This window comes from Ovis aries, chromosome 1 (assembly GCF_016772045.2).
Source record: "Ovis aries strain OAR_USU_Benz2616 breed Rambouillet chromosome 1, ARS-UI_Ramb_v3.0, whole genome shotgun sequence".
Classification (NCBI taxonomy): Eukaryota; Metazoa; Chordata; class Mammalia; order Artiodactyla; family Bovidae; genus Ovis; species Ovis aries.
The window spans coordinates 60,887,828-60,915,812 of NC_056054.1; the positions used below are offsets into that span (position 1 = coordinate 60,887,828).

The 27,985-nt window shown below is 37.1% G+C and overlaps 1 protein-coding gene across 15 annotated transcripts in view; it reads right to left on the reverse strand.

Annotated features, from left to right (window-relative positions):
- Positions 1–27,985, reverse strand: part of TTLL7 (tubulin tyrosine ligase like 7) — a 171,394-nt gene that overhangs the window by 35,549 nt on the left and 107,860 nt on the right. For 13 of the 15 annotated variants that reach the window (XR_006059909.1, XR_009599633.1, XR_006059911.1 and 10 more), the window contains 5 exons: positions 23,006–23,092; positions 18,141–18,339; positions 14,071–14,276; positions 12,887–13,021; positions 10,524–10,604 (listed from right to left, as the gene is read on the reverse strand). Coding sequence is in view for 10 of the 15 variants with exons in the window: in XM_042250312.1 (XP_042106246.1) it covers positions 10,524–10,604; positions 12,887–13,021; positions 14,071–14,276; positions 18,141–18,339; positions 23,006–23,092 (708 nt within the window). In the remaining 5 variants the exon portion in view is untranslated. The remainder of the gene's footprint in view (positions 1–10,523; positions 10,605–12,886; positions 13,022–14,070; positions 14,277–18,140; positions 18,340–23,005; positions 23,093–27,985) is intronic. The other 2 variants (XM_060411236.1, XM_042250318.1) reach the window with 1 other exon arrangement.

A 27,985-nucleotide genomic window follows, 5' to 3' on the forward strand; every position in this document is an offset into this window, starting at 1 on the left:
ATCTAATATAAGGAACTGACTGTAAATATGACAGTAAAAGATGAAAAAAGAACAACTTTCAAACATAAAGGCTGATAGAAGATATGATTTTTCTCCATAGGCACAAATGTATAAGAGAATTGGAAGCAGATAGAAAAATTTAATTTGTTTCTCTTTAAAACAGCCATATTTAAAGAAGTGATATTAGTTCTCTCTGATGAAGACAAATTTAGAATAAACATATGTTTAAAAATCAATTTAGGAAAAAATATCTCCAAATAACATTTTATTTATAGAAGAATATCAACTACAACTTCTCAAATTAGTTGTGTAAGCACCACGGTGCCATCCCCTCCTGCTCCAGCTTCTTTCACTGTGAAGTGGGAACAGTATGTAAACCGAAAAGGGATCAGGGGTGTGGGGTTGAAGGCGAGAAGAATAAGGAAAGATAATACCATCTGTAATAAAGTAGCTTGCAAAAAAAATTGTCCCAGAAAACCTTGTTATTACAGATAATGAAACCTTAATTATGAAGAGGGATTTTACATTTTTAATATGAATTATTCACAATAATACTGATAAAATATGCACATCAGACATTCACACCTTTTTTTTTTACAATTGCAATTGAGCTAATAGTTTAACCTCTTACGTTTTTAATGTGGAAAACAGGACTTATGATTGATGTGATACAAGAATCAACACTAGCAGTAAATGGTGAATTTTAGTCAATTCTCTTCTCAATTTTTCTTCCTCCTTTCTATGTATTAGTGAGTAATAATTTACCCAAAAGTCATAATGCAGGAAGAATTTTAAAAAGTAGCAAAGATAATCCATAAACTGGTTTTAAGCATAAACATGAGTTCTATATAATAAATGAAATTAAAGTGTTAAAAAATGTTATCTTCATTTTGTATTCTATTATTAATTATTCAACTTTAAAGTGACATAGGGCTTCCCCACTAGCCCGGTGGTAAAAGAATCTGCCTACAATGCAGGAGACATAGGAAATGATAGGAAATGCAAGTATGATCCCTGGGTGGAGAAGATCTACTAGAGCAGGCCATAACAACCCATTCCAGTATTCTTGCTAGGAAAATCCCATGGACAGAGGAGCCTAGCAGGCTGTGGTCTATGGGGTCACAAAGAGTTGGACACAACTGAAGTTGCTAAGCACCCACGCACACAAAGTGACATAGCATCTGAGATGACAGGTTATTCATTTCCTTCTGAATATGTGCACAGTGAACTGCATATGATGCACAGGAGCCAAAGAGAAGGGTGCGTAGCACGTACAGGCTGCGTGCTCCGTGCCGAGTACTGCACCAGTACATCGCTCAGCGGAGACTCTCCTAGCCACTACCCGGTTTATGTTTCATTCTTAATCTTGATGGAATTTTAAAGCATGATGGCCTAATATACTAGCCTTGCTGTTATTATTTGTTGTTTTAGTTAATAAGTCATCTTCAATTCTTTTGCAGCCCCGTGGACTATAGCCCACCAGGCTCCTCGGTCCATGGGATTTCCCAGGCAAGAATACTGGAACGGGTTGCCATTTCCTTCTCCAGGGGATCTTCCTGATCCAGGGATCAAACCAGCGCCTCCTGCATTGGCAGGTGGATTCTCTACCACTGAACCACCTGGGGAGCCAAAACACCTGGCTAAAAGCAGCAACTTCAGAAAGTGGTCAGAGAGTTAGGGGTGGGGAATGCAGCTGTTCCACTCCTAATGTTTCCTCCAACATGAAGATGGATAGACCTTCAGGCCTCTTGCAAGCCAGCAAACATCACTGCCTGAGGAGTGATTTCCCTGACTGTGGGACTAGGATGGTCTGGGCAACCCACAGATTTGTTTCTTCTTTGCAAGAGTGCCTACTGGAAAGATATATTCTCTTTTGTTTCCTTTGCCTTTCAATTTCAAGCTCTGGTCCTGGAGAAAGGAGTGGTTTAAAGACACCTGTAATTTGGAAACCATAAGAGAATAAAAACCAGGGGATCGAGAGCCCAAACCCTTCATCTCTCCTCTGAGTCTTCATATAGAATCTCCACTGCTTGTGTTCACCTGGTGAATTTCCATGTTTTACCTCAAACATCACTTCTTCAGGGAGACCTTTCAGTTCAGTTCAGTTCAGTCGCTCAGTCGTATCTGACTCTGTGACCCCATGAATCGCAGCACCCCAGGCCCCCCTGTCCATCACCATCTCTCGGAGTTCACTCAGACTCACGTCCATCGAGTCCGTGATGCCATCCAGCCATCTCATCCTCTGTTGTCCCCTTCTCCTCCTGCCCCCAATCCCTCCCAGCATCAGAGTCTTTTCCAATGAGTCAACTCTTCGCATGAGGTGGCCAAAGTACTGGAGTTTCAGCTTTAGCATCATTCCTTCCAAAGAAAGCCCAGGACTGATCTCCTTCAGAATGGACTGGTTGGCTCTCCTTGCAGTCCAAGGGACTCTCAAGAGTCTCCTCCAACACCACAGTTCAAAAGCATCAATTCTTCAGTGCTCAGCCTTCTTCACAGTCCAACTCTCACATCCATACATGACCACAGGAAAAACCGTAGCCTTGACTAGACGGACCTTAGTCGGCAAAGTAATGTCTCTGCTTTTGAATATGCTACCTAAGTTGGTCATAACTGTTCTTCCAAGGAGTAAGCGTCTTTTATTTTTTTATTTTTTTAATGCTTTTATTTTTTTGTGTGTGTGCATATGTTTTTTTTTTTAATTTTAAAATCTTTAATTCTTACATGCGTTCCCAAACACGACCCCCCCTCCCACCTCCCTCCCTACAACATCTCTCTGGGTCATCCCCATGCACCAGCCCCAAGCATGCTGCACCCTACGTCAGACATGGACTGGCGATTCAATTCTTACATGATAGTATACATGTTAGAATTCCCATTCTCCCAAATCATCCCACCCTCTCCCTCTCCCTCTGAGTCCAAAAGTCCATTATACATATCTGTGTCTTTTTTCCTGTCTTACATACAGGGTCGTCGGCTGCAGTCACCATCTGCAGTGATTTTGAGACCTTTTACCTATCACTAAATACCTTGCTGCTGCTGCTGCTAAGTCACTTCAGTTGTGTCCAACTCTGTGCGACCCCATACATGGCAGCCCACCAGGCTCCCCCATCCCTGGGATTCTCCAGGCAAGAACACTGGAGTGGGTTGCCATTTCCTTCTCCAATGCATGAAAGTGAAAAGTGAAAGTGAAGTCACTCAGTCGTATCCGACTCTTCACGACCCCATGGACTGCAGCCTACCAGGCTCCTCCATCCATGGGATCTTCCAGGCAAGAGTACTGGAGTGGGTTGCCATTGCCTTCTCCAACTAAATACCTTATGATCCCTTAATGCACAATTCTTCTACTATTAATAATTATCTCACTTTATTTTAATTTCCTATGTAGTTAATGGAGATTGTCAGCTACATAAAAAGAATTATACCTACCAGGTCCCCAAGGCTCAAGACAGGTCTAGCACTTAGTAGGTGTTTGTCTTAGTGAAAGTGCTCCTTGCAAGGAACTGAAACCTATGTCGACAAGGTAAAAATCAGAGCTAACACTTATTGAGGGCTTACAATGGACAGAGCACTGTTCTAACCACTTTTACAGACAGCAATTCATTACAGACAGACAAAAATAACTTCCTGTCATGTCATTGTCACTGAAAGAGTTCAGGTGGGTTAGGTTTTGCTGCCTAATAGCTTGGAAAAATGTTTTAGTTTTGAAAATGTTTGGATCTCATTTTATAGATGAGAAAATCAGGCATAGAAAAGATAAGTAACTTACCCAAGATCACACAATTAGGTAATGGATAGCATTGTAGCTGGACCCTTGTTCTTAACCACTACCCAACAATACTTCACAATTAATCTGATCTGTCCAGGGGACAACAGCAAAATCAGAAGATAATCAAATTGTATCTGCTTAGATTCAGATTCACCTTCAGTCAAGTAATACTTGAGAAGATGGGTGGAGTCACTGCGTACCTACAAGGCTACGCAGGCATGCCCTCCAGCAGAGGCATGGAATCCATCAGGGACCAGTTTGCTTAAAAGGCCACACAGATGGGGTGACAATGCCTGCACCTCTAGCAAAACCCCAACTGAATAATTTTAGAAAGGCAGAACACAGGCAAGAAATCAGACTGGAAAGAGGTAAATGAGGGTCAGTACTATTTGCAATGCTATTTGGTTTTCTGGGTGCTTTGGAGTTAGAAGCAAATGGAAGCAAGATGAATAATTTGTGAAACACAGAGACAAACGGTCAGCAAGGGGCCCTTTGTGTTCATCTGTGGACTCAAGTGAGGCTAACTTATAGAATATGGGTATCCGTTTCCTGACACTGTGACTTTTAAAAGCATCATGATCCAACATTAAGCTCTCCAAGGGAAAAAATAAATGGGAAATTCAGTCAATGAAGGCATTAATAACATGAAAAGATATGTCTTTCCCATATGAAAAATAGCACATTTGAAAGCATAAAGCACACAGACAAATTCATATTTTGCAAGTACATACAGATGTGGAATGACAAACTGCTCCATATGGCGGAACAGTTGGTCCTAAATTAGAACAATGGCATGAGGTGAGGGGGGTTTAGAAATAACATGACAATCACTACGTGCTGCACTAATGATGCATGCAGCAGCCGAGGCTACAGGGTAACGGCATCTTTGCTGATGCAAAATGAACGGCCCTGTGTCGCATCCACGTCAGCCCAAGTGAAAAAGAGACAGAAAATAATAACATCAAAATCCATGCAGAAGCAGCTCCTGTAGTTAGTTTAAAAACTGTTATTTAGAGAAGAAATACTTGATAAACAAGGATTTCTTAGAACCCCAAAATAAATGTAAGTATAATACAACCTTATTACCACTACTTGATATCAGAGAAAAAGCTCTTCAGAAAATTTGGCATTCTTCACCACCCACCATCACTGTAATATTTTCACACTTCAGGTATATTCCTTACAACTGCATTCTTGGGAGAAGGCTAAATTATGCTAGTGTGAAGGTACCATAACATGACATTAAGTAAGATTAGCTGATTCAATTTTCGCCTAGCGAGGATTCTTTGCAGTAGTTTAGCCCCACATCATTGACCTTTAAATTTTACACCCATTAAGGAAGTTTTTAAATAAGGTATGTGGAAGCGTTTGTGTGTGTGTGGCATTCTAATCTGAGAGTTTTACAACATTCTAATGAGCAACTAGCAAAAGCGTTGATACTAGAATGGAAAAAGTAAAATACATATTTCAACAATGGTTTCTAATGAAATTAAGAGATTTAAATGAGTCGTGTGCATTCCACATTTAGAACTGTGCTCGGGACCTTGTAGTCTCTCAATCAGTATTGTTAAGTACATGTTTCGATGAGCAAATAAATGAATGAATGAAAGAACAACTCTCAAAATCCCCACCAGTGTCCAGTTTAGTTCTTGTACAAAGCTGGCAACCAATAAATGTTTGTCACACTAAATGTTATCACACACAACCACTGTGGTAACCTTGGAGATATGCCATTCGAGTCAACTAATCTCTAAGAGTGCAATTAGCTGACAGCATCCCCACTGAGGATCAATGATTTTACAACTTCAAGCCAAGTTTAGGCGCTCCCCTGACTGCTCTTGGCCAAGGATTGAGCGTGGCTGGGATACCAGAGGGAAGATACTTCTGCCCAGTGTGATCGCTCTCACAAGCAACTTTTGTTCTGGGCTCCCAATCAGCCTGACAGGTCTTACTCAGAACTTCTCTAGTCTGAACTTCTTCCTCCCCAGTCCTCCTGTTTTCCATTCACTGGTGTCAGACCAGTTGCTGTCAGAAGGCTCTTCTTGCCTGCTCAAACTCTCTCCACTTTTATCTTTCTTGTGCGTCTTTTCTCAAAAATTTCTTTCACTTCTAACTCTGTCATATGTCTGCTTTCCAGGGGACTGAACTGATATAGCCATCCAATAATTATTGACTATAATCATAGTCCAAAGAAAGATAGTTCTGATTAATCCACATCTAGATGCTAAATTAGTTAAGTTCTTGGCCCTCTAAGTGGGTAACTTTTAATAATACCTGATTCTACTTGGGCTCAAAAAACACTGTGGACAGTGACTGTAGCCATGATATTAAAAGATGCTTGCTCTTTGGAAAGAAAACTATGACAAATCTAGACAGCATATTAAAAGGTAGAGACATGATTTTGCTGACAAAGGTCCATATAGTCAAAGCTATGGTTTTTCCAGTAATCAGGTACAGACATAAGAGTTGGACCATAAAGAAAGGCTGAGTGCCGACGAATTGATGCTTTCGAATCGCGGTGCTGAAAAAGACTCTTGAGAGTCCCCTGGACTGCAAGGAGATCAAACCAGTCAATCCTAAAGGACATCAAGCCTGAATATTCATTGGAAGGACTGATGTTGAAGCTGAAGCTCCTATACTTTGGCCACCTAATGCATAGAACTGACTGGAAAAGACCATGATGTTGGGAAGATTGAAGCAAAAGGAAAAGTGGGTGCCAGAGGATGAGATGGTTAGATAGCATCACCACCTCAATGGATATGGATTTGAGGAAACTCTGATAGAGGAACCAAGTGTGCCCCCATCCATGAGGTCGCAAAAAGTCAGATATGACTTAGCGACTGAACAACAACAATTCTACATTCCAAAGTTGATCCACATTTCTAGGTTTCTTTTTATTTTTCTTGGATGCAGTTTCTTAAGCAATAGCACACGTATCAGATAGTCCAATGAATGGTCAGCATGTTACAACCCAACAGAAAAATTTTCAGACCCCTTCAGTCTAATATCAACATGTAAAAGCTTTTAAGTTTTTTTCAATAGTTTGCAACTTATTATTATTACACTGGCTTTCTTGTTATCAAATATTTTTACTTGAAATTTATAAACACAATTGAGCATGACAACCTTAAAACACAAAATAGTTTCACCTAATTCATAAATAGTACTACTATCAGACACATACATCATTTGATCACTCTGTATAATCATATCACATGTAAAAAAACATAACAGCATTTTCTGGAATTTATTTTTGCATAGGGTGAGAGATAATGCTCCAACTTAATTTTCTTACAAATTATCAATTGTTTTAGTATCATTTATGGGAAAATTTATCTTTACTCCATTGATTTGAAATGTCATATTTATCAGGTATTAATATCTTATGAATATTTTAATCTGTTTCTGGACTATCTGTTTTCATTACCAACTACTTTATCATCTAGGTTAGAAAAAGTACATTGTACTTACGAAAAGATTCAACATTCCAGTAAGAGGTTCCTTTTTTAATGAATCAAGGCTACGTACAGTCAGTGACTCAGAGAACAGAAATTCTGGGCTTACAGAATGTTTTCAACCTGCCTCTGCTACCAGCTTTGCTACACTCTCCTGAACAACACTTGGCACGTGACAGGACACTAAATTGTCCTTTGTTGAATGAGTTAATACTTAATTATGGTTTCAGTTTACTCAGAGGAAAGTACCTAATATCAAAGTCATCAGTTGATCAGTATCAACTTTCACCTTATTAGCAATACATTTCAGAAAGGGGAAGTGATAGTTTGCATTATTTAGGAATACAACAGCTTCACTATAGCTACTAAAATAACAGCTCCCCCAACATAATGTTGCAGTCCATCTATGGGCCCCTCAGGCTGCTGGTCATTCTCTTCTCCTACTCTGTGAGATACTGTACTATGGCCTCAAATTTCCAAAGCCCCTCCCCACCAGAAGAAAACTTTCACATCTTTCCACCACAGTGCCACAGATTCTACCTTCCCTATTAGAATAAATGCTCCCGGTTAGGACAAACCTTCCCTAGATTATTTGCTGGAGGATTTCCTATCACCACTCTTTCCTGTACCATTCGTCTCTTCTGGATCCTTCTCATCAGCAACTAACAACTGTAGATAGCTGCATCTTTTTAAAAAACAAACAAAAAACACCTTGTCATTAACCCACATCCCTCTCCAGCTACCACTCTATTTCCCTTTTCCCTCTCCAGCCAAATTCCTTGAAAAAGTGCCTGGACTAGCTATAATTTTTCCCATTTCTTGAACCTCCTCCACTCGAGGTTTACTCTGCACCATTCCTCTGAATTTGTTATGACCTTCCCTGGTAGCTCAGCTGGTAACCACTATCCTCAAAATTACCAAAAACAGTCAGGGCATGGTGCTCATGTTATAACTCTCATCAGCAACATCTAGTTCACTTGCCCACTCCATCCCTAAAGTGATTAGCTGATTTCAAGGTAACCCAGTTCTCATGATGTTTCAGACTTTACCCGCTGCTCCCTCTCAGTCCCCTTAGATTAACCCCTCTACCCCATTTCTCTGATGTCTATACATAGAACTGATCCCAGGCTCAGCCCTCAAAACTCTCCTGTTCTGTAATCACACTTACTCTTGTAATCTCATCTAGTCCCGAGGCTTAAATATCTTCAGTTCACTTCAGTTCAGTTGCTCAGTCAGGTCTGACTCTTTGTGACCCCATGGACTGCAGCACACCAGGCTTCCCTGTCCATCACCAACTCCAGGAGCTTACTCAAGCTCATGTCCATTGAGTCAGTGATGCTATCCAACCATCTCATCCTCTGTTGTCCCCTTCTCCTCCAGCCTTCAATCTTTCCCAGCATCAGGATCTTTTCCAGTGAGTCAGTTCTTTGCATCAGGTGGCCAAAGTATTGGAGTTTCAGCTTCAGCATCAGTCCTTCCAATGAATACCTAGGACTGATCTCCTTTAGGATGGACTGGTTGGATCTCCTTGCTGTCCATGGGATTCTGAAGAGTTTTCTCCAACACCACAGTTCAAAAGCATCAATTCTTCAGTGCTCAGCTTTCTTTTTAGTCCAACTCTCACATCTATACATGATTATTGGAGAAACCATAGCTTTGACTATATGGACCTTTGTTGGCAAAGTAATGTCTCTGCTTTTTAATATGCTGTCTAGGTTGGTCATAGCTTTTCTTCCAAGGAGCAAGCGTCTTTTAATTTCATGGCTGCAATCACCATCTGCAGTGATTCTGGAGCCCCCAGAAATAAAGTCTGCCACTGTTTCCATTGTTTCCCCATCTATTTGTCATGAAGTGATGGGACCAGATGCCATGATCTTAGTTTTCTAAATGTTGAGTTTTAAGCCAACTTTTTCACTCTCCTCTTTCACTTTCATCAAGAGGCTCTTTAGTTCTTCTTCACTTTCTGCCATAGGGTGGTGTCATCTGCATATCTGAGGTTATTGATATTTCTCCCAGAAATCTTGATTCCAGCTTGTGCTTCATCTAGCCCAGCATTCGTCATGATGTACTCTGCATTTAAGTTAAATAAGCAGGGTAACAATATACAGCCTTGAGTTACTCTTTTCCCAAATTGGAAACAGTCTGTTGTTCCATGTCCAGTTCTAACTGTTGCTTCTTGACCTGCATACAGACTTCTCAGGAGGCAGGTCAGGTAGTCTGGTATTCCCATCTCTTGAAGAATTTCCCACAGTTTGTTGTGATCCACACAGTCAAAGGCTTTGGCATGGTCAATAAAGCAGAAGTAGATGTTTTTTTGGAACTCTCTTGTATTTTCAATGATCCAGTGTATGTTGGCAGTATGATCTCTGGTTCCTCTGCCTTTTCTAATAGTGACTCTTACGTTTTGTATCTCCATATACAGCCTTAGCTCTGAACTCATCTATACAATGACACACTCAACATCTGCATTAGATGTCTAATCAATGTATCAACTTTAGTTATGTTCAAAACCAAAGCAAAACAAAACAACAGGGAAAATAAAGCCCTGTTCTTTCTCCAGTATACACTCAATTCATTTATCAACCTAGCTAAGCAACCATTAGTTCTCAGCTTAGTTACTCTAAAAACCATAGAGTACCTAGTCTCTACGTCTGTTCTGCCATTTTCCATTTACCCTAGTTCTGTTCTTCACAAGTAGCTCTCATGATCCCTCTAAATTAGAAACCATACTATGTAACTCTTCTGCTCAAAAATTTCTGGTGGTGTTCCATCACTTGGAATAAAACCCTAAGTATTTCCACAACCCGTAAAGCTGTGATCTGATCCCTGCTTATCTACTCAACTTCAACTGTCACCAACACATCACTCATGGACAGACCAGGCTAACTTATACCCCGGGCCTCTGTATCTGCTCTTCCCTCTGTCTGATGCAATGTAGCTATAGATGTCTGCATATTATTTTTCTCATTTCATTTAGGTCATCTTCTCTCAATTTTTAATCCTGATTTATTTTTCTCCACAATACTTAATACCACCATACATTCTGTTATATATTGATTTATTATCAAACACCTTAACTAGAATACAAGCTCTATGAGACCGTAGGATTTTTTTTTTAATCTGCTTGTTTACCCTCAGGACCTAGAACAGCACCTGAAACATAGTAGATAACAAATGTTTGTAAAGGAAACTAGTAAACAAAGGAGCATGTGTATAGTTTGATTATGAATGTGGTTTAATGATCCTAGGTTAATACATAATCCAAAAGAGCAAAAACCTGTTTTGGGGTATTCATTACTCACTTTTCGTTGTTTTACAGAGTCCAATTTTATGAGCCAATATGAAGCCACTTTTGTTTTATGATACTTCCAGTTATCAATGATCTGTTTGAGGGAAGAAATATTAAGAAATTTAATGCATTTAATTTGTGAAATGAAAACACTATAATACTGTTTGAAATAAAGGATGCCTACTTTCATTAAAAAGAAAGAGTGCAAAGATTTTTTTAACATAAAATAAAGAAGCCATCTGAATTTAAAGTTTTTCTCTTCTTGCTGTAAAAAGCAAACAATCTTTAATTAATGAAACTCAAATGTCTTCAGGAATATAAGGACTGGGAAGGAGCCAAAAATATAGATTTTTCATTTTAATTCCAAGAACTGTATTTACAGCATCATTCATAATAACAAAATATTGAATAGCACATTAGAAAATAGCTTATATATAATTAAGATTTTATTATCCCCTTTTATTTTTTGGTGCAAATATGCAAAATTTCTGAATATATATTCTAGTTATATACACTATAACAAATAGATTACAATAGTTGCTGCATAAGTAAACATGTTGTAACTAACCTAATGTCTAATATATTATATCAAGTATATAAGCCTATACACATGTTCTTTACAGAAGAACCACAGTTATCCACAAACATTAGTTTTACTCTCAAATTATCTAATTTTTCATCTACCTGACTGAAAAATGTAGTATACAACTTACATTTAAGAAATATAAATAAAATGTCTGGTGCAAAAACACAACCTCTCCTCTATTGAATAAGATAACAATATCAATAGAAATATATCTAGCATAATGTTTTACAACTAATGTTCATTTTTCTTCCTTCTCCCTTGATGTAACAAATAGCATCTCATTTGTAAACAAGATACCATTTTCACTTTTTAAAACATATATATAACAAACACAAAGCATAACATTTGGGGGTTTTGGTTATAACTATGATTGCAGAATACAAATTGCCATTATTGATTTTTAACTACGAAAGTCTTTTTTATTATTGTTTTTGGTTGTTTTGTTTCTAGACAGTGCTTTAGATAAGTCTGCTGCTGCTGCTCCTGCTAAGTCGCTTCAGTCGTGTCCGACTCTGTGTGATCCCATAGATGGCAGACCACCAGGCTCCCTCGTCCCTGGGATTCTCCAGGTAAGAACACTGAAGTGGGCTGCCATTTCCTTCTCCAATACGCTACTTCAAATACAACTAACGAAACAGCAAGAAACTCAAATCTAATTGTATAATACATTAATATCACAGATCGTCAGGATAGGTCTGCTGCTGCTGCTGCTCCTGCTAGGTCGTTTCAGTTGTGTCCGACTCTGTGCGACCCCATAGACGGCAACCCACCAGGCTCCCTCGTCCCTGGGATTCTCCAGGCAAGAACACTGGAATGGGTTGCCATTCCCTTCTCCAATGCATGAAAGTGAAAAGTGAAAGTGAAGTCGTTCAGTCGTGTCCAACTCTTAGAGACCCCATGGACTGCAGCCCACCAGGCTCCTCCGTCCATTGGATTTGCCAGGCAAGAGTACTGGAGTGGGGTGCCATTGCCTTCTCCGCAGGATAGGTCTAAAGTACTGCTAAAAAGTGAAAAAAAGCCAACTGCGTGGCTGTGGTTTCTATCCTACAACTGGCCACTAGATGGTGCCTTCTCCGGGTGAAAAACGAAACGGAAAAAACAAAACAAAACAAAACAACATTCTATTACTGAGAAGTTATCTAAGAATGACAATTTGAAAGGATGTTTTAATGAAGAAATATCAATAGAACTTTGAGTGAAGAAATGCTATTTCGCTCGAATATTTTAATATCTTGGACCTTCTTTCTAAATCAGGAGTAAGTTACATACTTAAATGTGACTTTTAGGACTCTGCCATTTTAGAACGTTCCACTGGGTGGCGCAAATGCATATGTAACAAGAAAACACAACGTAAGCCATTTCAAAATTCGACTAATACCATTCAAGGTATCATATTCAAATATTTACTTCATGCCCATGGCCCACTCTTTTCCTTATTATCTCATTCCATATTAAATCTTTTAAAATCTTTATAGAAGCAAGCTTAACTTGATGTGTCTTTAATCATTAAGAACAAATAACTATTTAACACTAATTATTTTCAACTTGATGAAGCATCATTAAAATAGGACTATACACTAAAAGATATTTTGCATTGCTGATTATAAATGTGATCTAATTGCTCATGAATCATAATAATTCAAATAACCTCTGTATCTTCTAAAGCTTGTGGAGGTCATTTAAGTTTACTATGTCACTGAAGATAATGACATCAGGAAATAAATCTTAATATTTTAAGAAGAATAAAAATGTATGAGCTCCTTGGAATTTTATATACATCAAATACTCACATCTTCTATCAGAATTAATGATTCTGCATCTGATTTTCCTGGAAACCGGATCTTCATATCCTTGAGAACAAATAAGGTCTGACTTGTTAGATCATCTTCTTGATCTTTTGGTCTCAGTTTCCGCAAAGACTCACTCTTAAATTTGAAAGAATACAGATATTTGGAGGGGGTCTTATTTCACTGTGTCACTATAATCTAAAAGATTTTTCTAAGTAAAAACGATGCACTTTCAAACAATGAAAAAGGAAGAAAATAATGTTTTTGCATTTGTTCTTAGCATTAAAATCTTAGGATTAAATGGATATGATTTCCCAATAGTGTCTTTCATGCTTCCACACAGTTGCATTTTATGCAGCTCAAAATACCAAAACAAAAATATGAGTGTTTAAAAAAGTTTCATTTTCTACATATATCTCAGGCAATTTGTGATTAGCAAAAAAAAAAAAAGAAAAGAAAGAAAGAAAGAAACTTGTTACCAAGTGAAATTCATTCACTTATACTTTTCAGAATCTTTCCTTTGGAAGCATATCCACATTAAATAAACAATTAAATAAGTCATTGGTCTATGTAGACGAACATGGATGTATCTACTGAGTTGGCCAACAAGTTCATTTGGGTTTTAAACCTTATTGAACTTGTGGTCAACCCAATATTTGATCATTTGTTGCAAAAAAATTCACTGACTTCCTCAATACTGAATCTCTAGGATCTTTGCTAAAGGAGGAAATATTATATATATGTATATATATAATACTGTATGCTAATTTAATATACAGAAAACATTATTTAAAATTCCATACTTCAGTGTTCTAAAGATAATTTACCAATAGTTAATTTTTTAACTTATTTATCAATAGTCCCATTAAGGAAAATGTTCCATAAAACAAAATTCCCCAAATTCAGACACACTGTACAATCAATGCAAAATTACCCTACTCCATGAGCAAATGGAAAATAAATACATTCTCAGTGTTCATCCTCAAGTTCTGTGATATAGTGAAGCCAGCCTTTCAAGAATCCATACTTGGTTATAGGTGAAGAAAGAGGAATAATCCAAATTCCAGGAGACCATGAGTTGAATAGAAAGGATTTGATGTTCAGTCTATCCTCCTCCCAGCTAATCCCTCTGCTACCTAAATCCTGAGTACAGTGCTCATCGCAGGGGAGCAAAACAGAAGACTTACCGTCAGAGAGTCAGAGGAGCTGGCATCATTACTTTGAGGCAGATGCCTCGTGTAGGAGGAGGCACGGTTTAAAGAATGTGACCGAGACCCTGAAATCGGCCGGGATGCTGATATCACTTGTTGAGCAGAAAAGGGGCGGATGTCTGCACAAGATGGCGACTGAGAAGAGATGGACCGAGGACAACTGACTGAACGCCTTATGGAGCCTACGGATGATGAAGAAAAGGGATCACACAGTGGCAGAGTTAGTAGAAGTCCTCCACTGTATTGTATCTATACAAACTAATGATTAGTAGGGTGACTTCTTGTTGTTTTAGTTCCTAAGTCATGTCTGACTCTTTGTGACCCTGTGGACCACAGCCCACCAATCTCCTCCGTCCATGGGATTTTCCAGGCTAGAACACTGGAGTGGGTTGCCATTTTCTTCTCCAGGGGATCTTTCCAACCCAGGGATCGAATCCACATCTCCTGAATTGGCAGGCGGGTTCTTTACTGCTGAGCCACCAAAGAAGCCCTAGAAGGGTGGCAGTGTCAAAGCATCGGCATCATCATAAGAATATAAATTTGGAGTTATTTATTTGATTTAAACATTGAACATAGTGCAGAAACCCTGTCATGTATAAAGAATGGCTCTTGTGAGAATAATACTTAAATAGTACTTTAGTGTTCTATTCTTGAAACTTGACAAAAGGACCAGAAGAACAGAAAGCTAACATGTATGGAACACAGTCTACAAACCAGGCATCATGCTAGGTGGTACTGCTAGGTGGTACACTATTATCTTTGTTCTCACAGAAACCCTCTGAAGTACAAATCTCTGTCATGTGGAGACTCAGAGAAAGAACTTGTCACATGACAAGAAGATTGCCAGGTTCAGTTCTAAATCCTGACTTAATGCCAGCATGCTCCCTTTTTCTATAATGTAGACTGGTCACTTATTAGAATCTGTGCAGATGTTAGAAACAGAATATTTTACAGCAGGATTCACAGGGGAAAATTAATAGGGGAGAATGGTCAGGATAAATTGATGTTATCAAATTTAGGGCCCATGAAAATAAAATAATAATAATAATGTATGATTGCGTGCTCAGTCATATCTGACTCCTTGCGACCCCATGGACTGTAACCTGCCATGGAATTTTTCTGGCAAGAATACTGAAGCGGGTTGCCATTTCCTACTTCAGGGGATCTTCCCAAACCAGGGATTAAACTTGCATCTCTTGCGGCTCCTACATTGGAGGGTGGGTTGATTATCACTGCACCACCTAGGAAGGATGCAATTATTGCAATAATAATAATATAACAGAAGAAAAACAAAGATTATATAGCTGGTTATTATAAGATCAGTACTAGACAGACAAGTCCTTATTCATAGGACAGATGAATTTTAAAAATTAGATTTAAATTACCATAGTAAAATATTTAAATGAAGAAAAAAATGTCTGGATCAATGATTGTTATCAGAACAACTAGCAAAAATCATAGAATATCTTCTATGCTTGTACAAATTGAGAACATTTAAAGGGAGAACCAATTATTCTTGACAATTTTTAATGCCTGACACAAAGAAATAGAACATTATTCAATACTATGAACAGCTATAACTTTTCTAGCACATATGTGCTATATACCCTCTGTTGTATATTTTCTCTCTGCTTAGGAAATATATCACTCTTCATTAATTAAATAATTTTATAAAACTCACATAAAGGCAGGTTCAATACCCAAATATTTCTCTTCAATAGCTGAAAAAAATGTAAACCTTTATAAAGGCAATGGACTTGAGCCTTATATTTAGAGATGTAGTTCTAAAGGATATTTTGAATTGATGATAAGTCTAATAGTCCTATTTAGTTCTGCAGAGTATAAAAAAGTATACTCATTCAAGCTATAAAAGATGTCAAACAAACAAACAAAAAAGCTTCCATTTGTTCCAGCTGTTAATCTCCTTCTGAAAGTCAAACTAGTTTTTGAAAGAATGGCACTTCTGAAAAGGGCTGTGTGGGAAACACACCATTGGTCAATCTTCTCCTAAGGAATACTCATAAAAAATGTACTAATACGTACACCTTGGCCCTCTTTCTTCAAGGGCTTATGATGATGGTTTGGATAGATATAATCTGATTATAGCTGCAGAAGGAAAACAAGACTTTCTCTTGAATCACAAGAGATTTCCATTTTTTCTTCTGCATACATTAGAATTCAGACAGAATAACTAAGTAGTTAGATGTGTCAATGATATTTAGGTAGACTAACAAAAAATGGTTGAAACTTTCAGGCATAAATTATCTGAGAAAAAATACTTCATATAGTTTTGCATAGGACTACCGTATATCAAATCAAAATATATCCTGTGGTACTGTAGCAAGTTTAAATTACCTATATTAACCCTCTACAACAGAAAGCATTGTACATAATCTGAATTTTTATCCTCAGTTATCAACATCTCTTTGGAGAGAAAATTCAAAGAAGGCTTGTGGCCATAACATTCCTTAGTGTAAGATTAAATAGAGAATATAAGAAATTGAAACCTTTGCTGCAATTCTTAATGGCTACAAAAACAAAATACAACTAGTAAGGAGAAAGGTGTTAATTGAATTAGACAAGCTTTAAAATGTGAATTTATACTTAAAAACACTTTTAGTAAACACTTTTAGTATACTCTGTCTAATCTCAATTTATTAAAACTACTGGTCTTAGAAGAAAAAAGAATCTGAGTACAAGAACCCTAGTAGTTTTTCTCATCCCTATTCCATCCTCTGTCAGTTCATGCTGTTAGGGATATACACATTAGCCAATAGGAAAGGGGCTCCAAAACCAATTAAATCTGGGCAGAACAATGTCAGCTTCCAAAAGAGAAACAGAGCCATACTTACACAGAGACATACTGAAAGTACTTAAGGAGTCCTTAAGATAAAGGAAATAATGGATAAAAGAGCTTACAAACTCTGAAACAGGTGCTCAATAAACATACATTAAAAGAGTAAATAAAAAATGAAATGTAATACGCTACTTCCCCTCAAAACATACACACTCTCAAAGACAGGAAGTATTTTTATGGAATAATTTGAAAGTAAAAGAAAGATCATTAAAAATCTTCATATATTAATTCTGCATTGCTTATGCATTTTTCCCATAAATATGGGTGGCCGAGTTTATCAGGAAACTACCATAGTAAGCCATTGCTGGAGCCAGAGCAGCAGAGGCTCAGAAATGTGTTTACTGAGTGACTGAACCAGCCCCTTTGTGGAGCTCTGGGACAGTGGAGGACAAGGCAGTCAGAGAGATGAGTGACAGAGGCTAAGAGAAGTCCTGCATTGCAGACAACATCAGGAAGGGGTATCCGACTGAGCCTGGGCAACACCAACACCAAGCTGGACATCTGGGGATGAAAGAGGAATCACAGACACAACACTGGACATCTGGGATTGAAAAAGGAATGAAAGAGAGAGAAAATGGGGAAAGAAATAAAGGAAGAAAGCAGAAAACGGCAGCAGGAAAGAAGGAAACAGAGGAGCTGGTTGGTTCTTCTCCTGAATACTTCCTGAACACCGAAGTCCTGACTGAAGTGCTTACCCATGATGAAAATGAGAGGGAACAAAACTTCAACTATTTCACAGTTGTGTGGCTCACAGATACATTCAAGTCAAATACCTAGAGAGACACACACGTTTTTTGAAACAGGGGAGAATATACAACAAAACGACTGACAGAATGGGGAACGGAATGAGAGGATATTGGGGCTTACAAGAGAATGTCATCAGCAGATCAACCATGAGGCACAGTTTCAAAGATTCATGCAGAAATTTAGGACTTAACGAAGACTTTGAAATATGGAACAAAAGGCTACAGAGATCCTTACGTCAAACCCCTTTTGTTTTCCATTTGCAGACCCCGAAAGGGTTTGTGGGATCCAGACCTAACTGAGGTCTGGCTGGGGAAGGAAGTGGGGTAGAATCTAGGTCTCCTCACACAGATTGGTTCATTTGGCCCAAGGTCTTTTATTGAGTTCAGTGATTTCCCGTCCATACTTTTTCATGTAAAAACTAAGCTAGCAGAATTTAACTTACTGGATGGTTGGATTAATTTGTAGTGGTTGGACTGTTTAAGATTATATGTAACTTGCTTCTCTCTTTTCTTGCTTTGGTACTCGTCTTTCTCATTTTCGTCGGATTCCGAAGAGCTGTTGCTACTGCCATAGCTGCTGTCGCTGCTGTAGTACTTCTGTCTTTTCATTATCTCGGTGCTCTCAGGCATGGAAGACAGGGGCTAAAATGGAAGGAAATGTTTATTTCGTTAGAATTCAGAAAGTCTTATGCACATGATTAGTTTAGTATTTCTAGTTTCCCACTTGGCAAAGAGATGAGGAAAAAGTGGAAAAGGTGGCAGATTTTATTTTCATGGGCTTCAAAATCACTGCAGGTGGTGACTGCAGACATGAAATTAAAAGACGCTTGCTCCTTGGAAGAAAAGCCATGACAAACCTAGACAGTGTATTAAAAAGCAGAGACATCACTTTGCTGACCAAGGTCCATAGAGTCAAAGCTATGGCTTTTCCAATAGTCATGTACGGATGTGAGAGTTGGACTATAAAGAAGGCTGAGTGCTGAAGAATTGATGCTTTTGAACTCTGGTGTTGGAAAAGACTCGTGAGAGTCCCTTGAACTGCAAGGAGATCAAACCAGTCAATCCTAAAGGAAATCAACCCTAAATATACATTGGAAGGACTGACGCTGAAGCTGAAGCTCCAGTACTTTGGCCACTGATGTGAAGAGCCAACTCATTGGAAAAGACCTTGATGCTGGGAAAGATTGAGGTCAGGAAGACAGAGGGTGAAATGGTTGGATGTCATCACCAACTAAATGGACATGAGTTTGAGCAAACTGCGGCAGATAGTGAATGACAGGGAAGCCTGGTGTGCTGCAGTCCACTGGGGTTGCAAAGAGTAAGACTCAGAGGCTGACCAGCAAAATGTTCAAAGTCACTCAATAAATGTGTATATGTGTATGCGTGCATGTGAGTTTGTGAGAGAGAACAGAAGAGGAGAGAAGGAATAAAAAAAAAAATCAAAAGAGGCAAAAAACAAAATAAGAAGGCAGCAGTCCGATAAGCCATTGTAAGTAAGATAATTCACTATAAACAAAACAGGCCACATCTAAAAACAGTCTATGAGCCTATCCATTTGAATAGTGTGCAACAAGAAGCAAGATATTCCTCACATGTCTAACTTCATTATGGACACTTTAAGAAACAAAATTTTTAGTTAGGTTTCCACGTTCTAAATTGGCTCATGTCTTTTCTTGGAGGATTCCTACCTTTGACACATAGGATCTGGTCATAATGGAACAACATTGCTTTTCATTGCCCACACTACATTTTAAAAGGAGATATAATATAAAAAACTTCAGTATTACATAATTTTTTAAGAAAATAAGTGCTATGTAGATGGATAAGTTTGTAAAGATTCAAAATGCCGTGATATCATGTTCCAGTATCTCTATCAGAATCACTTGTTGCTGAATCTCCCGTCAATGTGTTTCCAATGATGCCAGCTGAAGGAATAAAATGCAAGGGAAGTGGAACATCTCCACTTCAGAAATAACGTGCACAGCCAAGTAGAGTAACACGGTTTCGTAACCTAGTCATTTTAAGAGACAATTAAACGTGCTATATGCCTCTTATTCCTGCTAGGGAAGGTTCGTGCAGTTGGATACTAGTTTCTTGTTCTCTGTTAAATCAAACAAAAATGTTTTGATGTTAGCATACACTGTAATGAAATCCTTGGTTACCCTGGGATTTCATGGAAATGGGGTATGTCCTCTCATGTAGCAGTGTAGGATGGAAAGATAAAGAAAGAAAAAGCATTTCACAAAGTGCCTAGAATACATAGTAAGCCAAAGCACAGTCTTAAAGTCGCTGTCTTAGCAAAGGATGAAAAAGAAAGCAGGAGATTAATTTAATATACTAAAATACCAACTCGTATTTAAGATACGTTCTTCTTTTGATAGTCTAATATTTACTGAGAGCTAACAATGTTCAAAGGGATACACAGAAAAACATTTACCAGTAACACAATCATCAAACATTTTGATAATCTTGGGGAACATGAATTCTAGAGAAAGGATGTTTCTTCAGAAGTGTTGTAGCATACCCAGAAGAAACAATGGCACAATGAAGCTTGCTAGTAGTACCTTCGGCAAACAGCTTTAAAGTTTCTTAAGGAACTTGACTACATAATGAGTTATTTGAGTCTACAAAGAATCACAAACAGAAATGGACAGCTAAATCTTTGTTTCATACATGCATTTGGGACTAGTTAAAAACACATTGTTTAAGCAGTAATTAATAAGAAGTCATAGCAAATAAACTCCAAACAGTGCCTTAACTACAAAATGAAATTTGTAAACTGGTATTGAGTTCTAACATAAGCCATATCATTCATTTTATGTCCAACTGTATTATGAACTTGGTTGCATATTAAAAATATATAAATGGTATAAAGAATAATAAAACAAATACCAAATACATTCTACTTGACAGAAGAACAATGATAATACTTTATGTGATATTATTTATGTATATACAACTGAGTGAATAGCATACCTTTATGTATTTAATAGCTAATTAATATTTCTTATATTCTTAAATAATTGAAACTTTGCTTCTCCTAGTACCAGTTTCATTTAACCTTGAATACTTTCAATTATTCTACCAGTAAATACACTGGAAATCAATATTTGGCGTGTAGTAACATCCCTCTAAAAAGGAAAGGCCATTTTGAAATTTAGGACACTCCAGACCCTCAGTGTACAGGATGCTAGAAGTTTTAAAAGTACTTTTATTTCAGATTTATTATGCAACTTTCAGTACTTCAAAATATTTCTAGTGTTAATAACTACAGAAATCAATCATTTCATTTCATTTCAAGAAATACATTGTTGTGCTGTGCTATGTGCCAAGCTGTTTTAGTCATGTCTGACTCTTTGCAACCCCATGGACTATATATAGCCTGTCGGGCTCCTCTGTCCATGGGATTCCCCAGGCAAGAATGCTGGAGTGGGTTGCCATTCCCTTTTCCAGGGGAATCTTCGCAACCCAGAGATTGAATGTGTGTCTCTCATGTCTCCGTCATTGGCAGGCGGGTTTTTTACCCCTAGTGCCACCATTATTAGCCCCTACTATTTGCCTGGAATAAGAGGGGTTGAGAAATACACAGCATGAATTCTGTCCTCTTGGAGGTAATATTTTTATTTGGATAAGTCTTATTTGACAAAGCTAAACAAACTTATAAGACAGTAGAAGGGTGACCTAAAGCCTTTGTATTTTCAGATCTTCCACAAATATTGCGCACCCAGGTTGCCTCACATCTGGTTTGCCAAATTGCTAAATAATTAATATAAAAAGTTTAGAAACTTGCCTATATTTTCCAAAATGAAACAATAACATGAAGGTATTCACTTTTGCTCATACTCTAAAAATATATTTGTTCCAAAGGAATTATCAACAACATTTAGAACTATCTACAGTTCTTTAATAGAGAACACATAATTCAAAAGAACAATGCCTGACATTCATGTTTCTGGTCTTCACCAGATACGTATCTTTCACCAGGTTTGTCTTGTACCCATTTACTCTCCAAGCATCTTTCACTTGAGTCATACCAAATTCCTTGTTGTTTCTCCAATACTGTATGCAGTGTTATATCTCCACGTTTGTTCTACCATAACTGTCTTTCTACCCTTCTTGTATGTTTAGGGAACTACTCAAGAAGCAATTCAAATGGTGCTTCCTTTATGAAGCCATCCATAGTCTACCAGTCCCTTTCTTCTCTATGTTGCTGTAGCACTTCTCACCCTCTTAATTGCAGTACTTGCCACAATATACCTTGGTTTTTGGTTCACCTATCTGCCCTTCCACTAGTCAACAAGGTCCCTGTGGACACATCCAACAAATTTAACTAATGGTTTTGAGAACCTACTAAGTGCCAGATGCTATGCTAGATGCTAGAGGTGTAAAGGTGAAATATACCTCCTATCTTTAAGGAACTCACAAGCTCATACTAAGGCAAATATACAATCTTTTGTCGCAACTGTTTTATAAAAGTGTCATTTGTGTTACAGCATTAGAAGGAGAGGACAGAAGGTCTAGATCTAATAAGAGGCATGGGGGGAAGATTTCACAACAGCAGCTGGATTAGGAGGGGGACTTTAGTCAATCAAGCAGTGAATCAATTATTTTTTTAATAAGCAGACATTCCAGGCATGTAACAAAAATCATGAATGCATGACAGAGCAGGATATCTGTGAGGATGAAGTGATAGTTTCAGTACTGCTCAAACGTAAAGCGGAAAAAAAGTGAAATGAAAATCTTTCCAAGATTTTAAGAACTCAAATTTCCTACTTTACTTGCAAAGCCTTTGACATATAACAAAAGAACACGTGGATGAAGCACAGAGCAGATGAAGGTAGAGCAAACACTTGCCTATTTCTGCCAGCATGGTAGATTTCTATGTATTCTTAGAAACTTTAACTATTTTACCTTACACAAATTTAATATTGCAGGGCTAGTAAAAATGGGGTTCCTCATTAGTATCTCTAGAGTCATGATTTGTCCTATCTAAAATGCTACACATCTCTGAAAATTATATGTCTGGAGATATAAAGAAAGCTTAGTACCGAGTATATAATGATGGTACCAGTTCTAGGTCTCATTTGACCCTGACTCATAGGGCTTTCACTTGATTAAGGATAGAATTAGAAAATGAGAAGAACTAACAAAATGAAGCTTCTCCTAAATACAAGATAATGTCATCTAATTCTATAGTCCACAAAGTTTCTTTAAAGTGGCATCAGTCATTCACAGAGTCAGAAAAGTGAAAAGAAAATCAACTGTCCATAGAAGAGTCTACTTTGATAGGAAGTAAGGGAAAAGGTACCTTTGGTCCTCGAGACTTGGTAGTTTTGCCCATCAGCTTTTCATCATCAATTTCACATTGTTCCAGAAGATCCAAAATGTCTTCCTCCTTAAAAAAAAATTTAATTAAAATCATGATCACTAATGGACTCCAGAATTTTTCCAAGTTCATCAGTCTTGGTGTGCAGTAAAGATTCCAAAAACTATTTAACAAAGATTGTTCAGATCAAATGAGAAATAAAGGATCATGGCAAACTCTTGAAAAAACTTTCACTAAAATCTGGTAATAACAATAGTACCAAGCTGAAAATATTATGTATTGATAATCATAAACAATATATCCTTATGAAAACATAAAGTATTAGCCTCCAATTAAAATAAATAAATTTAAATTTTAAAAAATAAAAAATAAATATGCAAAGAAAAATAAAGTTTAAAAAAAAGATCTTGGAATACAATACTTAAATAAATTAGCCTATTGGATACTTTAAAATTTCTAAAAGTTCACTCTGATTTCTCTAGACCACAATTTCATCAATCATTTCCATATTGATTAGTGTAAAATAAAATTACAACTTTAGACAGAACACTGACTACTGGCCTAATAGGTTCATTTAGAACAATCCAATGTTAGTATTTAGGTAACTAACACAATTTAATGAAACTCAAATTTTTAACTATTGAACAAGAACATCTTTAGAACTTTATGAAAGGTTTTCATTCTATAAGCCTAATTATCTTCTCTTATACTCTTCAAGAGTCACTTTGAAGTCAAAGGGTAACATTATGAAAACACAGGAGCAACAGGGGTATAACAGCTATACTAAAAAGTGGCACAGTCAACTGCTTTCATTATTTATTCAACATATAAAATACCATATCTTCACTTATATATTTATGATTTATATTTGTGTTTCTTTTTTTTTTAAAGGGGGGTTAAAAGAAACTAGAAATCTCACTGTGCAATGGAAATCCATTAAAAAGGTCACTCTTCATCCCAACCTAAGATTTAGTTATTAAAATACCAAAAGATTCTTGTTATAAAGCTTTGATTAAACAACAATCCTACAATGAATTCTAAAGACAGCAGTACACAACAGTTAAAAAGTAAGGAGTTCCACTTTTGTTAGGAGAAATAAGGTCATATAGACAATACTTTCATCATAACAGCTAAAAAAAGATGATAAACTAAGTAATCATACTTTTTAAGACATCAGAAAACTATGGATAAATGTAATGTAAAAGGAATTATACCAGAGAGGGAAAAGTGTTCCCTAAGTGAGCAGAGATAAGTGGCCACTTTCCACTGTGGGGTCATTTGTCAAGCTCAACAGTTGAGCAGAGATTCAGTTCAGTTCAGTTCAGTTCAGTCACTCAGTCGTGTCCGACTCTTTGCGACCCCATGAATTGCAGCACGCCAGGCCTCCCTGAGCAGAGATTAGGTCTATAATAAGCATAGAGACTCTGCAAGGATAAACAGAATCTAGTGGAATTTTATAATGTCATGTGGGCTAGTGAGACACCTAGAAGAGCCTCACAGACCTGGTTTTCTTGACCTTCTGCCTCTCCAACAGCAATTTTAGCTGAGTATATAGTGGAATAGGAGGATAGAGGCATGGATAGAAAACCAGAAACACTTCTCTATAGTCTTGAAATTACTAGATACCAGTAGAGAATGAAGCCTGTAATCGACTGAATAGATATCACGCACAAGGTGCTTGAAACCATAGGTAAACTAAAGCAAACCTTTTGCAATGCAGCCTGAGCCTCAGTTCAACTTTTTTTCTTTTCTTACTTCATATTTAGTTGAAATATATTTGACATATAACATTGTGTAAATTTACGGGAGACAAAATGTTGACTTGATACCTTTATACATTTAACATGATTGCTGTTTTAGTAATAGTTAGCTCCTTTATCACATCATATAATGATCATTTCTTTTTTGAGACTGAGATAATTAAGTAATGTTTGATAATTACGATACAATATTGTTGTCTATATTCACTCTACTGAGCATTAGATCTCTAGGGCTTATTTACTTCTAGTTACAAGACTGTAACCTTAAACAGTATTTCTCCTACTCCACCATACCCCAGCCCTAGTAACCACCATTTTACTCTTTGTGTTATGCTTCTGTCTGTTTTGGATCCCATATCTAAGTGATATCATACAGGATTTGTCTTTCTCTGTCTGACTTATCTCACTTAGTATAATGTCCTCAAGGTCCATCCACATTGTCACAAATAGCAGGATTTCCTTCTTTCTCATGGCTGAGTAATATTCCATTTATATACACACCACATCCTCTTTATCCACTCATCCACTGACAGGCACTTACGTTGTTTCCATAACTTGGCTAGTGAGAATTATGCTGCAATAAACATGGGAGTGCATTTGTCTCTGATATCCTGTTTTCATTTCCTTTGCGTAAATACTCAGAAATGGAAATGCTGGATCATATAGTAGATCTAATTTTAATTTTTTGAGGAACTTCTGTATTATTTTCTTTAGTGGTTGAACAAATTTACATTCCCACCAATGGATTATAAGAGTTCCCATTTCTCTGCATTCTTTCCAACACTTGCTACCTCTAATCTTCTTGATAATAGCCATTCTAACAAGTGTGAGGTGATATCTCACTGTGGTTTTGATTTAAATTTCCCTGATGATTAGGGATGCTGAACATCTTTCTATGTACCTGTTGGCCACTGGAATATCTTCTTTGGAAAGCTGTCTATACTTAGTCCCTCTGTTCATTTTTAACCAAGTTGTTTATTTGTATGTGTGTTATGGAGTTGTATGAGTTCTTTACAAATTTTAGATATTAACTCTTTCTCTTATATATGGTTTGCAAAAATTTTCTCCCATTCTATAGGTGGGCTTTTCATTTTGTTGATTGTTTCTTTTGGTGTGCAGAAACGTTTAAGTTTGATACAGTTCCCACTGTTGATTTTTTTGCTTTTGCTCAACTTTTCTTTGCCTCAAAGAGCAATCCCTTGACCTAGCACCCTGAAATAAGACATAAATGTCTTCTTTTGAACAAAATAGTATCAGTTCAATTTTGATGATTTTTAACAATGTCTGTAGAATAAATGAAAATTATAGGACATTCAAACTAACTGAAAAATGTGATCCACAATTAAAAGGGAAAATCATCAATAAAAGCAAGTCCATAAATGATCCAGATGTTAAAATTAACGGACAAGGATTTTAAAATAACTTATATACATATTAAATAAAATTGATAAAAACAAAATGAATAAAAGATGCAAACTTTTAATAGAGAAACAGAATTCAAAAAGCCAAATGGACATTCTTGAGTTGAAAAATATAAGAAGTGATTGGATAGCCTTACTGGTATACCGAATTCAGCAGACACATCAATAGAAATCATCCAAACTGAAGGACAGAGAGAAAGAGAGAGAGAAGGAAAACAGAACATAATATCAAAGATACAGTTTGTCCCTTAGTATCTATGGGGGTTGGCTCCAGAACCTCCTGCAGATATCAAAATCTATAGATGCTCAAGTTCCTCATACAAAATGGTGCAATATTTACATATGACCTACAAAAATTCTCCTATATATTTTAAATCAGCTTTAGATTACTTAAAATACGTAATACAAACTAAATGCCATATGCTGCTACTGCCACTGCTGCTGCTAAGTCGCTTCAGTTGTATCCAACTCTGTGCGAACCCACAGACAGCAGCCCACCAGGCTCCCCCATCCCTGGGATTCTCTAGGCAAGAATACTGGAGTGGGTTGCCATTTCCTTCTCCAATGCATGAAAGTGAAAAGTCAAAGTGAAGTCACTCAGTCGTGTCCAACTCTTAGCGACCCCCTGGACTGCAGCCTATCAGGCTCCTCCATCCATGGGATTTTCCAGGCAAGAGTACTGGAGTGGGGTGCCATTGCCTTCTCCAAAATGCCATATAAATAGTTACAAATAAAATGCTACGAAAGTAGTTGCTGGAGCATGCCAAATTCAAGCTTTGCTTTCCAGAACTTTCTGAAATTTTTTCCAAATATTTTAACCTACAATTGCTTGAATTCACAGATGCAGAATCTGTGAATACAGAAGGCCAATTGTATGTGAGATGCTGTCAAATAATCTAATTTGTGCAAGAGAGTCCCATAAAGAGACAATATACAAAATAACACAGCAAAAAATCTGAAGGAAAAACAAAAGGAAACCAATGAGAGAGATGAATCTACAGCTTCAAGAGGTCAAGAAAATTATGAGCAGTGTGAATAATAATAAAAAAAACCCCACAGACACATCAAGATCAAAATTCTGAAAATAAAGAAAAAGGCTGCCAGGAGAAAAACCCAACAACAACATATTACATTCAGATGTGCTGGGATTTAAAAAAAGAAGCGCCAACATAGAATTTTATACTCAAACTACAATTTTAAGTAAAGGCATAAATAAAAGACAATTGCAGACAAAAACCAAAACCAAGAAAAACAAACAAACAAACAAACAAAAAAAAAGCAGAAGACTCATCACCACTACACTCATGCTACAAGGAACATGAAATAATAGACTTCTTCAAACTGAAGGAAGACAAACCTTGTCAAAAGCATGAATATGCACAATAGAATGAAGAACACAAAAGGTAAATATGTAAGTAAACATGAGAAGTTATATAGGAAACATTAAAATCACTGAACGCTTAGGTAATAGTAACAATAATACATTTTGAGGCTTGCAACTTATGTAAAAGTAAAGTATATGATAACAGCACAAACTTTGGAAGGAGACACTAAATGAAACTAAACTGATACGGTCCTTATATAGTCTATGAAGTAGTAAAATATCAATTCAGGGTAAATTATTATGATTAAAGGATGCATACTGTAATTTCTTTTGAGAAAAAATCATATTATGATACCTATGGTTGATTCATGTTGAGGTTTGACAGAAAACAGCAAAATTCTGTAAAGCAATTGTCCTTCAATAAAAAATAAATCAATTAAAAAAATCATATCAGAGG